Source organism: Scardinius erythrophthalmus, assembly GCF_964197995.2.
Source record: "Scardinius erythrophthalmus genome assembly, chromosome: 12".
NCBI classification, from domain to species: Eukaryota; Metazoa; Chordata; class Actinopteri; order Cypriniformes; family Leuciscidae; genus Scardinius; species Scardinius erythrophthalmus.
The window spans coordinates 37,562,215-37,575,959 of record NC_138232.1 but is presented as its reverse complement, the minus strand read 5'-3'; the positions used below and the strand labels follow the sequence as shown (position 1 = coordinate 37,575,959).

The window sequence follows — 13,745 nt, the reverse complement described above, 5'->3', positions numbered from 1 at the left end:
ACACATTCAAATGTATACATTTAGACTAAACTTTGTGTTATATTACCTTTGCATTAAGGGGACTTAAAATGCACCTTTTCAAAGACTTGATTTTGTTTTCGGGGTCTACCAGAATAGGTTTTCATGCCTGAATGTTCAAAAAACACCTTATTTTTCACATATTTTACATTGTTGCAGCACCTTTCTTCCTAGTCTGTCAGTAACGCTCTGGGATGCGTTGGCTAGCAATGTTTTTGCGAAATGCACCCCTGTTTAGTTCCCGCTCTATGAATCCCCTCCTTCTGAAAATTACAATGTGCTCTGATTGGTCGGTGGGACCAGTGTGTTGTGATTGGTCAACCGTTTCGGAAATGCCACGCCCCTTTCCATGACGGCAAGTGTTAACACACTATTAATGCAACTCGATCTCTTTTTTTGCGTATGCCTTGGGTAGGAATTCTCTAAATGAGGGATATTGTAACATGTTTGTTCCCGGAAGAAAACTCAAGACTACAATCGAGGCGTTTAAAGGAGTTTTAGGCCCTGTTTACACGAGAACGCTCGCGGGTGAAAACGTAAAAATATTTTATCAGATGTGCCTTTCGTTTAGACGGCGACAGCGTTTTTGGGGCTTAAAAACGCAAAAAAGTGAAACCACCCTCCAGAGTGGAAATCTTAAAAACGCTCCACCGTCGCGATTCCGTCTAAACGGTAAAAACGCAAAAGTCTGCTAGACAGTGAAGGCACCGATCAGCGCTTCACATTGCCACCTAGCCGCCTGGACTGCATACTACATTGAATTTCACACACTTTTGCGTCACCGTATGCACGCAGATTCCCCCCCCCCCATAACGCTCGTCTAAACGCAAAATAAAAAATGATCACTTTTGCGTTTTCTCTTCAGATCGTTTCCGTGTAAACGTAGCCTTAGAAACAGTGCTGATTGTTGAAGGAGAATATCTCCCTTTGTAACTTTGCAGACCTTTTTCATACTCAAACAGCAACATCGCACACTAAAGAAAGTTGAAAACGTAAAAAACACAATAGGACAGCTTTAAATTACAAAAACCTAGTTAACGTTGCTGGCATCTTTCTCTCTTCTGACTGAGCATCAATGGCTCAAATTTGTTTCCTTTTTTCGAATGCTGTGGAAACACTATTGTGGGGTTTTCTTTTGGTATTTGAGCAAATGGGAATGCAAAAATTATATTTGCTATCATCTCCCGTTCACCACAATAGAAGTTTACCCAACTACGACCCTGAACCCTGCAAATGTGAAAAGGGTCCATGGCGTGAGTTACTTCACCTTTATTAAGTAACTAAAAAGTCTGCTTATGGTATGCATTTCGTCTAACTCAGCACTATCCCCTTAAGTCACAAACCCTGAGCATTCAGTCAACTCTTTTCGCCCATCTCGGCATTTCTTTTCAATCCATCATCTTTCATTTTCTTCTAAGGCCCACGGGTGGAAAAGTTCTGAGTCTAGCAGTAGTGTTCCCACACTGAGTAGGACCTGAGAGTACCAGTGTAAGCCATTCTTAAGGATCCGATCCGGTCCGGTCCAGCTGTACAACAGGCGTAAAGGCGTAAATGCCCAGTGAGCTAGCCGTTGTTTGTTCACCGCGGCGTAACATGAGGTGACCACGCCATTCACCACCAAAGTCCCATGGGCAGTGAGTGGGGCGAAAACCCCCTGGTCCTCCCGCACCTCCACTCGAGTGATCCGCGAAACGCGCTTCCTGAGTTCCCCTTCAGCGACGATCAGCAAACACTGCCCTGGCTGGGCATCACTGGCAAATATCGCCCGGAGGGCACCAGGCATTGGCTGGCCCCCTCTGGAGCAGTTTCCAACCCAGACAAACAGTAAATGAGCTGCTGTTAAGGAGATGTTGGCCCCATCCTCAGTGCTGATCACATAAAAGTGCTTCTGGGCAATGGGGCTACGGTCCAGGAAGGTGAGGACTTCGCTGTAGACGAGGTCGCCAGTCCCATCACTTCCCATTGAGGCCAGAACAAGGTCTCCTGCTCGCAGGTCTCGGATTGGTCTATGTGTGCCGTCCTCCATTGTCACCAGAGCCTCTCCAGGGAAACAGCCCCCCGTGTTTATGGCTACTGAGTGATCTGAAGAGAAGATTGAGGAAGGAATGGAAGAGAGGAATGAAAAGAGAAAGAAAGGAATAGAAAATGATTCATTAAGGAAATGGATTCAATGCCTTGTTTCTAATCTTCACTTCTGACTCACTGATATACCTCTGGCCTTTCGACCCTTCATTCATTGGTTGGTCCTACGGTGTTTGCCTCAGTGATTGGTTGAGTTGGTAAATAGGATCAGTGTGGCATCCTCAAAGTGATTGGCCAGGGTGGCGAATCCCTAGGCCTTTAACTTCCTCTTCATTGGGATGTTGGTGTATGAGTGCCTCCTAGTGGACTGATTCTGACTTGACTGGCACTGCCAGACTCTATGTTTTTGTACAAATTACAAGATATACATAATATATATATATACACACATAAGCTAGGTATAAAACCCCTGTATTTCTTCTGATCATGTCAGCTGACTTGCATAACGATCTGGGCAGAAAAGACAGGAGAAGAGGAACAAAAGGAAAGAAAATGGTGGGAAAAGAAAAAGGAAAAACAGAGAAACAGATGATGAATGTTAAAGATTTTATTATGAAACTCAATGTACGTAAAAAGACAAAATAGTAAATCACACCTGTATAAAAGGTGGGCCAAAAAAACAACAAATAGTCAGGCTTATACTTAATCTGCAGACTATTCGAAAGGAAAATCTGCAGAATGGATTTAAACATGGTAAAATGCTTTTTAACGTAGGTGCTTATTCATAATTTAGTTGCTGGCTGAAATCTTCAATAAACGAGCATGCAGAAGTAGAAGTTTCTGATTGACGAGTGTTCTGCCAAATCTGTGGCGTTTTCAGGGAATTCTGTGTGTGCAGATTACATTTATATTTATGCGTTGAGCAGATGATTCTGTGTGAGCCTGCAAATGGCTAATGCATTTCACAATATTATGTTGCAATAAAGGCTGAAAGGGTGAATGAGATTGACTTTAGTTTACTTTACATCAAAATTATATAATTGGAGATACATAATAGAAGATATAAGAATATTTAATTGTCAATCTGCTTCCCCCACAGTTTCCCCCCCGTTTGATTAATAGAAATTACTAGAAAAGATTAAATAGCATGTATGCTAAAAGCTAAATAGGCGATGCTAAAGCTACATGAAGTCTGTGCAGACTTGCATGGAAATAAGAATCAAGGTGAAGCACAGCTTGAAAAGTGAGAAAGGTGAAAGTAAATGTTAGAAATGGTGAACAGAGGAGTGAGTGCATTCATCAGACGGCCCAGTGCTGCAAGATTGTGTTGTTTTAATCTAGTCATCATGTGAAGCAAAGAAATGATCCCAAGATGAATCAAGCACGGCTCTCTTCATTAGAAAGCCCATAACCCACAGTCAGTGCGCGCTGAAACATGAGTCTAATGCGAATCCTTCTGTATGCTCTCACAGTCCATCTCTTGCCCTCATCTTCTCACATCACACGGCTGTGAGAAGCTTTGTTAGTTTTGGTTAGATTAAAAAAGTAACATGAAATCAAACTTTATCCTATTTACCATCTTAAAAACTACTTAAAATCATCATCATCCAAAAATGTCTTTCCGCTTCGCTCTTCAAGGGTGCATTTATTTGATCAAAAAATACAGTAAAAACAGTTATATTGTAAAATATTATCACAGTTTAACATCTCTGTCATCTATGGAATCTCTTTACCTATTTTATATTTAAATATTTTTATATATTGTAATTTATTCCAGTGATCAATCATTACTCATGATGATCATATAATCCTTCAGAAATCATTCTAATTTGCTGATTGGCTGCTCAAGCAAACATGTTTTATTATCATCAATGTTGGAAACAGTTGTGCTGCTTAATATTATGTTATATTATATGATAAGTTCAAACGAACAGCACTGATTTTATATTTTGTAACATTAGAAATCCCTTTACTGTCACTTTTGATCAATTGTATGCATCCTTGCTCAATCCAACTAATTCCCCATAATTAAAATAAAGTCCCAACTGCACTTTTTTCTCATTGAATATCCTGTTTCGCTCAGGAATGGTGTTTCACAGTGACTTGCTAATAAGTCACATGCTATTATCCTACCATGATTGCTTTCCTTCCTTTTCCCACCTTTCATTTGTAAGGAGTCGGACTAGTCTGTTTTTCACTTGCCCTATTCCCCCATGCACAAGCCCAACACAAACACAGCTCATCACTCACCTGATTTGACACTGCAGTGTATGTGGCCTTTGGATTCGTAATAGACCCAGTCGAAGCCGGCCTCCACTGCCAGACGGGCCAGCATGGCGTACTTTTTCCGGTCGCGGTCCGAGGTAGTGATGTCAACAGCCCTGCCCTCATAATGCAGAGACTCTTCGGAGTGATGTCCGTCTTCATCCCAGCCCTCCGTCACACGCAGACGCACGCCAGGCCACAGGTTCATCACAGAGATGGCCAGGGAGTTCAGTTTATCCTTACAGCGCTGCAAAAGACAAAAAAACATTTGAGAAACAAGGGATCAAATGATTACCAGATAACACGGTTATTATTGTTAACTATAACTAAAACCATGACTTTTTTTTTTTTATATTTTTTTAAAAACTTGCCGATGCAACATTTATTATTTTCATTTAGTTCAATTTGAAGTATACAACTACAAATTGTATAAAATGAAAACAAAAAAATATATAAAAATAAAACATTCAAGATATGAATAAATCTGTTATAGTATATCGAATAACTCTGCCAGGCAGCTAAAGCAGCAAGTACCTGATTATTCTAGTTGAATTATTCTTTATGATCTGTTGTCCTTCCAGGCTAATCATTTACGTGCATTTAATGTGAGCTATTCGGAAATAAGGCATGTAAAACATTACAGTAACCATGATTACGGTGACACATTTTTATTTTGTCTGTGATAACAGCAACTCAAAATCAATCACAATGTCTCACAAGGAAATATATAAGAATGTACTTCTTGTGGTTTATGTAGCGTAAATGACCAGTGCGACAGTATTTAAAAAACCCAACTGAATGCTGAACTCTGATACATAAGTTACCAATTAAACAAACAGAAGGAGGCTTTGCGTGCCTGAGTAAGAAAGAACACAAGGCCATTGTCTTGAATTTGTGAGTTTCCTGCAAGAAATATGGATTTTAGTACGCTCATGTCAAAAAGCCTGTGGCAAGCAGTTGCTAGGTGAGAAACGCGGTGAGCAATGGCAAATATAATCCTGACAGCCATTTGTAGAACTGACGCATTTGTGGTTAGCACAAACACACTCAGCCCGTGGGCTGATAAATCCCTGTCTCAACCAGAGGCCACGAGACATGCAAGGTCACTGGATAACCACCAACTAAGTGGTCACAAATTGCTTACTGACAGACGGCAGAGATTCTTTGATGTCGCCGTTCTAAGTCCTCACTACATAGTTGTGCCATCAAACCATCTATTTCTGTTCTCTGAATTGGAGACCCACCTTTCCACTCAATAGCTACCCTACAAAGCTCTGTGGACTATCTGTTTTAGTCTAAGCTGAGTGATTTGATCTCTAAGAGCTGTGCTTGGTCTCAGTGGATACTGGACTATCAGAGTCCAGGCTGGGAGAGGAATGGAGATTGGGAAAAAATAGTGCCAGTGTGTTTGGTTATTCTGTTGAGTCTCTGAGGGTCATTGAAACCAAAACACGTACACAGAGCAAATGCTTAGACTACAGTCAAAGCATCAACAATGATAATGCACTCTCTCACACACTCGTACTTGTATGCAAACCTGTATATATGTGCAAACCCGTATGGCTTGCTTTGAAACTTAAAAGGAGATGTTTTGAAGAATGTTCACACTGCTCTTTCTCAAATGATAAACGCATATGTTAAACACACCAGGTGCTATCGACTTAAAATAAAAACCATGTATCAAGTCTGTACTATAAAGTGCTGCAGGAATGAGTCCTAAAACCTAGAGATGAGTTCCATTATCTTGCAGTCAATGGGTTTTTTGAATGAGTTTTTGGCTAAATGCCCGAAATAAGGTCTTTGGTGAACACATGCTCAAGATATTTTCACATTTTATTCTGCAACATAAAATTACATCAGTAATACCACACTTGTGAAGGGCGTTTTTTTTGTGTGTCTTGAAAAAAACTATTCGACTCACTCGTCCACTTTTACAGCTTCTACTTACGCTCTTGTAAACTATTGTAACTCAAACTTTCCAACTTGTAGATTTTAAATAAAGATTGAAAGAGTTATTAGAGACAACCATGAAGTCATACAACCGTGGTGTACTTTGTTTATAGCTTAACTTTAGCTTTTTACTTCTGAAGATTGCGTTTAGGCTTTAAAGGTTGTGTTCATTTGTAAAGATTTATTTGAAGAAAACATGTAAGAATAATAAACTTTTATTGGTTACAGAGCTTGTTTCCTGCAACATTCTACATGCCAATGGAAAAAATCCTATTGGTTTTTGTTAGGAACCAGGGTGATAGTCTCGTGACGTCTGAGGCTAAGACTAGGGTGATGAGAACTTCTGGGATGATCTACAAAAATGACCCTGGATAGATCTCATATTTCATTCATGTTTCATTTTCACAGAAATATATGGAAATTCACAATTTCATTCATCAACTTGCAGGTGAAGACAAAGCACTCCAGGTTTGACATCAGATGCCAAACATCATTGGTTCTCGCACATCACACCAATCAGGAAGTTTGAATATACAGACACAAAAATGAGAATAGAATTGTACTGCAAATACTAACATTTTTAGTGAATGTTTTCATTATATGGAATAGAGCAGTGTGAACATTCTTCAAAACATCTCATTTGAAATGGCATACAGGTTTTGAACAACAGAATGACTGGGATCATTTTTCCTTAAATAACAAAACCCTCATCCTCACTTTAGATGCATTTTTTTTTTTGTCCACACAAAAGAAGATATTTTGAAGAATGTTGGTAACCAGACAGTCAACGGTAACCATTGGCCTCCATATTTCTTTCCTACTATGGAAGTCAATGACTAATGTCAAAAGTCTGGTTACAAACATTCTTTAAAATAACTTCTTTTGTGTTCATCAGAAGAAAGAAACTCATAAAAGTTTGGAACAATGTGAGGGTGAGTAGGCCTAAGTGATTTTTATTTTTAGGTGAACTATCCCTTTCAGTTTTCCCCAATCCAAAAGTTGAAACAATGAGCTCCTGGACCTTGAAGAGTCCCAGTGTATCTTAAAAAAGACCAAGATTGATCAACTCTAAGACTGTAGAACCGGTTTACGGTGACCTGCAGAAGGAAACACTAGTTTATGGTTAACTAGAAATATGTACATTTGGCATCATTTCAGAAATGTCAATCTGAATGGAAAAACGTGAGTTTTTTTAGTTTTAAGAATACAAATATAGATATTTATGAAGAAAAGAAAAAAAATCAGAGCATGTCTCCGGATTGGATGATAAGAATAGCGTCTCGGCGAGCTGTAATAGATGCCTATTCACATAGCGGTGTGGATTTCAGCTTTTTTCGTTGTGGTCGCAAAAGTGAACTGGACTTCATAAATCAGCCCGTGAACTCTGTTAGTTTTGCTTTCAAAGCGTAGATCGACGGCTTTTCAGGAGGAGAGCCTTCACACTAACCGCGGGCTACACAAACATTCACCCCGCGCGCACCGACGGCACGGGGCCCTGAACACTCGCGCCTGTATGAGAGCGCCGGGGCCACTCGCCGCCTGAATCAAAAATAAGGTGGAGAAAAATATGTGTGTAATTAAGGCTTAAATGCATGAGAAGCCGGCTATTTTTACACACGTACGCTACGAAAACAAACAAAAAAATAACACCGAATAAAAAGGAAAAACAGACCAGAGGTTGTCCTCCGCCGTTGCCGCAGTTTGGCCCTCATAAATCGCGTGAAGGTCAGGTAAACGAACGCGGCGCTCGCCTGAGAGGTGACAGGTAAAGACGGGGTGAGATCTATGAGCCCCTCCTCAGTTCCCACATGGCTCTCCTGGACATTAACATGTGGGCATTCAGAGGAAAAGAGCTGATATAAATACTTTTAGGTGAGGGGGAGATTGGAGTCAAATAAATTCCACTCGGGACCACATCAACGTCGTAAAAAATATCTGACGCTTCAAAAAGGGGGGTGTATGTCGTTAATCACGAGCGGTCGTGTTTAAGCATACGGGTAAACATTAAAACAGTCACAGGTCATGCTCAATCTACAAGGGCAGTTTAATGTTTTCTTTTCCAATCGTGCTTAAAACAGCGACGGCACTGTTTTAATTAAACGTTTCAGGTTTCCCTTCCCTTCCATTTTATTGACAGTCACCCCTTTTTGCGTTCATTCATTCACATAAATTGAGCGAGAGCCCCGTGGGAGAAAGTTCAAATATGTGGTTATAAAATAACCTGACGACTACTGTGTCTTTAATTTGACGAAACCTGCCCCCATATTCTCTGTTGTGATGACTGAAAGACCTGAAACCTTGAATGAACCCAAGGAAAAAAACTGTGGTCTCTATCCCCACATACATTCCACAACCATTTTTCACCAGACAGTAGTAAAAGAAAAGTGACTTGAGCAAAGGGTCCTCAAAAAGGCCATTGATTAGTGACTACACTGTAGTGCAGTCTGCAAATATCTAGGCTGGTAACTTAAGGGCTGAAGGTACGGACCCCACAGTCATAAACTCAACATACTACTGACAATAAACCACATGCTGTTCCAGAAAGTCTGTCCCTGTAATAAGTGAAATCACTTTGGATGAAAGTCTTTCTTGAACACATCCTCAGAATTCTCCCGAGGATTTTTTCCAACTTTTCAAAACAAAATCCACACCTTTATTGAAGTCCACAGCAATTTTGACAGCTTGACGATAGGACAGTACCCAGATTTATTGCGCACAGAAGAAAGGACACTGTATGATAAACTAAATAATGGCATTAGAAATAGTGCAGTAATAATTGTCTGTTAAAGATCTGGGCCGGAAACTTGGGTTGCAGGTTCAAACCTCACTGATAATAAAGACCCTTCATCACTTGTTGACCCAGGCGTTATAAGTGAAGCCACTTTGGATAAAAGTTTCTTATTTACCATATTCTCTGAATTATCTCAAGGACGCCTACCTTTTCTGATGCCCACTGCAATTTTTAACCTATGTTGCAGTACCCTGAACTAATGCTATGGATCTTTACTGTATATTAAATAGTAGCAGTACTAGTAATAGTAAGCAACTGCACGAAGGCAGAGGGTGGTGTAGGAAGGCTATAGGCTCAAACTTGATTGTACCATTAACTACCACCATTGTCTCATTGATAAAAATGCTTTATTGATAAAAATGCTTTAAGGGATAGTTCACCCATTGGTCCTCATTTATTCACAGGTGCTGCTCCAAAACTGTAATTCTTTCTTCTGCAGAACACAGAAATGTTTTTAAAAATGTCTGTAGCCAGTTGTAACAGTTTTGGTTACTTTTGACTCCTATTGTAAAGACACACACACACACACACACACACACACACACACACACACACACACACACACACACACACACACACAAAAAAAAAAAGACACTTCTCAAAATATCTCTTTTCTCTTCCACAGAAGATAGTAAGTCATGCAAGTTTGGAAGACATGAAGGAGAGTAAAGAGTTTTTTTAATGATCTCTTTAACCACGAGTGTACATCAAATGGATAGTTCACCCAAAAATGAAAATGCTGTCATCTTTTACTCACCCTCTTGACGTTCCAAACCCGCATGACTTTCGTTCATCTTCGGAACACAAATGTAGAATCTTTTGGATGAAATCAGAGAGCTTTCTGTGCTTGACAGCTACGCAACTACCACTGTGACGCTTCAAAAAGTTCATAAAGAAGTTCATTTAAACATTGATCAGGCTTGATGTATGAGAACAAACCTCATTGGTTCCTGCGGAAGCTCAAACGTGCTGCGTAACACGAGAACACACCTCATTGGTTCTCGCAAGTCAAGCGAACATGCTTGAGCTTCTATTTACCACAACTGATGTGTTGATGAATGTTTATACATGGATAAAAGCCTAAATTAAATATGTTCATCATATAAAGCAATCGCATTACTTCAGAAAATTTGGACTAAACCACTCAATGCATATGGATTAGTTTTTTGATCTCTTTATAAACTTTTTGAAGTGTCAAAGTGGCAGTTGCATATCAGAAAGCTCTCGGATTTGATCAAAAAGATCTCAGCTTGTGTTTCAAAGATGAACGAAAGTCTTTGGAACAACACGAGGGTGAGTAGCCTAATTATGACAGAATTACAATTTTTGGGTGAACAATCCCTTTCAGTCCTTTTGGATAAAAATCTCAACTGAGTGATAAATGAACAATTAGCCGAGCGAACTGCTCTCATGGACCATTTCATGGACCCCGTGCGTCTGCCTCACCTGCGTCATCATGCGGTCCGCACCTGTGTTCTCCTCATCCTTGAAAATGATGTCTGGGTTGTAGTTGGGCGTCAGCTCCTTAAAGCGCTCGGAACTGCGAGTTATCTTCCCCTCATATCTCCCACTGGCTCCCAGCGTTTTTTCGGCAACGTTTGGACTGAACTGCTTAAGAGCGAGAGGCGTGAGTTTCCTTGTAGTTCGTCTCTTGCCGTAACCTCTGCCCGGTCCACAGCTGTCGTACGCAGGCGAGAAAGCCAAGATGAAGCCGGTGAGGAGCGCCGCTGCTGTGGAGAGTCTCATGCCAGCCGGTGCCAGCGGGCACTCCACAATATGGAGTGTCAAAGATGGTGAAGATGATGGTAAAGCGACCCTCCTCCCCCAAATCTCAGCTTCAGTCCCCGCGCAAGATCACCGGAGGGGGAGGAGGACCAGTCTATTAGGACACCTGGCGGTCACCATCCTTTTACGCACGGAAAGACACCCCGGCAGACGTTGGGTTCCTCAGGCAGTTGGTTGACGGAAAGGATGGTGCCAGCTCGTCAGTCCTCCTCTCAGGTCTGTAAAAGTCGCTTTCTCTCGGTCCAAGCGGAGACAGGGGGAATAAATAGAGAAGTTCCGTTTATCTTGGCACGCGCGTTGAGAGTCGCCTGCAGGCGGGCCCTGGTTGCGCTGAGTCGCGGTCAGAGTGCGCGTCCCCGCAGCGGTTTCTGGCTCCCGGCTCGGCTGTTTGACTACTGCGCAGTGGCGCGCGGCTCTCAGTTGAGATGGAAATGGAAGTGACCCGAGCTCAGATGCTACTGAAGCAGCCGCACCCTGCCAGTCCTGCCCTCTGTCTGTCTCTGCCCTCCTCTTTATCAGCCTGCTGCTGCTGCTGCTGCTGCTGCTCTCCCCCTGCACCGCAACCGGCGGCTGCCAAGACGCGAGACAAACAGCAGGCGCATTACAAGTCTGGACTCTCGGACTCTGATGTGTCCAGTCTTTTGAACCTGAGCAGCAATGCTCTACTGCCTGTCAACGGTACGTCAGCACACGTGGAGTACTTAAACACACATACACTCACACAACTATTCTTACACTGAATCTTTTATATGGCCAATTACAGTTGATGTTTATATTATACCCAAGAATGAAATTATATTAACATTAATACTTAACATAATAAATGCAGTTATTATCTTATTCGGTTTATTTCCAACTTTTGTTTGTCCACTTTTACTTTTGAAAGTCAATTCATTATATACAATTTTCTGCATTTACTTTTTTATTTGATTAAGGTAGACAAGTGGGACAGTCTTGGTAGACTAGTGATGGAACAAAACGGGAAAAGATATAATGGGACAGATCATCAGCAAAAGTGGCACAGTTCTGCAAATATTTTCTATAGTTATAATTCTATAAACAAATTGAAATTGCAATTTTCTATTTAAGATAGAAATTTGTCCAATTAAAAATGTATTATTTTATATATATATACTTGTTGTTAAACCACTTTAAATGATGATAAGTTAATTAATAATGTAACTATGAGTTATTCAATTTATACCAAACTTCTATTTTTCCACTTTTACTTTTAAAAGTCAGTTGACCATTTAATTCTTTCTTTATTTTTGTAAACTGATTTGGTCAAGGTGGACTTTGAAAAAGTGGGATGTGGGAAAGTGGGAAGTTTTTGGTAGATTTGTGACAGAGCACTTATTTAAGTTAAACTGGGATAGATTTTCAGCAAAAGAGGGATAGTGGTTTATAGAATTGAGAAAATATATTTGAAATTCTAAAAAAATCTAGCAATTTTATTCTTAAAAATAGAATTTTGGAAAATTAATTATGTCCCTGCTGAAAAAAAATTAAGGTCATTGGTATGGTACTGGTGCAAAGTGGTCTATCTTGAGGTCATTTTTGGCCACACAAGCTGATCTATCATCTAAATCAGCTTAAACCACCATGATCTAGTTAGAAGTCATGTAAAACCAATCACCATCACAAGGACAACACATAAGCTACCGTATGTAATCCTATGTTAGTGCTATAGCACTCCAATGAGGCTGAAATATGGACATGGTTCATGACATGTTAGCTCATAATCACACTGATCATAATCAATCAGAACAAGTGTCCTACCTCTCAGCATGAGAAAGATCACTGTGGCAATTATTAATTATGAATCGACTTGCTTTCAATTAGTTCCTGATGTTTAAAAGACATTTACCTGATGTCCCACTAATGCTAAATCCATATTTATAGACACATTTTTAATAAAGAAAAAACTGATCAACCAATAGTGACCAACAATGTGTTGTAGAATGCTAGATAAAACATGTTTTAATAATAATAATAATAATAAACTTCTCACACAGGCAGAACATCATCAGAAAATAGACAAGTCTCCATGAGAAGTGCAGTGATTGGTGGTCAATTTTAGTTTAACTGACAGACACTGGAGACAAGACATGATGAGCCGTCCTTCCCAGGAACTCTAATGTCTTTAAAATAACACTAATGGCTTCTCCACTGAAGACGAATCACCAGTTAAATGCCAGAACTATTACCAAATGATACTGGTAGGAAAATTATGACAGTGCTGTGTCTCCTTCAGTGGCGTAGACATCTTTTTCTGGTCCGCTGTGACCACACTGTTGACAGCTTGAAGATGTTACTGGTATTGCTGAATACATTTTAATTAGAGAGTGTTTTGGCCAGGCATCAGAAAATAATCTGTGGACAGCAAAAAATACAGCAAAAAGTATTTTGTGTCAGTCTACAACTAGATTTAAAGCGTTTTGTACTTCATATTTAATTAAGCAGGTCTTAAAGTAGTCTTGCAGAGTCAGACTGTACTATTGGCATGATGTCTGGTCCACTTCACAGATTATTCTGAAACGGACGAGGCATCTGGCTAACAAGTAACCACAATAGGCTTTACATGTCATGTTTAGGGATGGATAAATGAACAACACTAAGATAATAGAACGGCGTGAAACAAAGCGGTAGCTTATTCAAACAAAGGCGCAGACAAAACCAAAGAAAATAAAGGAAAATGTGTGTTGGGTTTGTGGTCAGAATTTCTAGAAGATTTTATGGAACATGACCCGGAAAATGAAGCAGAACATACAGTACATTTGTGCTCAAGGAAATCCCATTTACTTCCTAGTAAGTACCTCGAACTAAACATCTAAAGCCACAAACTTTGTCAAATCCATTGACTTTCTTGTCTTGTCTTCTTTCTTAGAAGCACTAGTTGTAGCAGTCGGCACAC

The 13,745-nt window shown here is 40.3% G+C and overlaps 1 protein-coding gene across 1 annotated transcript; it reads right to left on the bottom strand.

Moving 5' to 3' along the window:
* Positions 1-1,414: 1,414 nt before the first annotated feature.
* ihhb (Indian hedgehog signaling molecule b) lies at positions 1,415-10,792 on the bottom strand (the record flags this gene model as incomplete). The annotated part of the gene is made up of 3 exons (XM_081380233.1): positions 1,415-2,100; positions 4,291-4,552; positions 10,493-10,792. 3 exons carry the CDS (start codon positions 10,790-10,792, stop codon positions 1,415-1,417), a joined length of 1,248 nt encoding a protein of 415 aa, XP_081236359.1.
* Between the last annotated feature and the right edge of the window lie 2,953 nt (positions 10,793-13,745).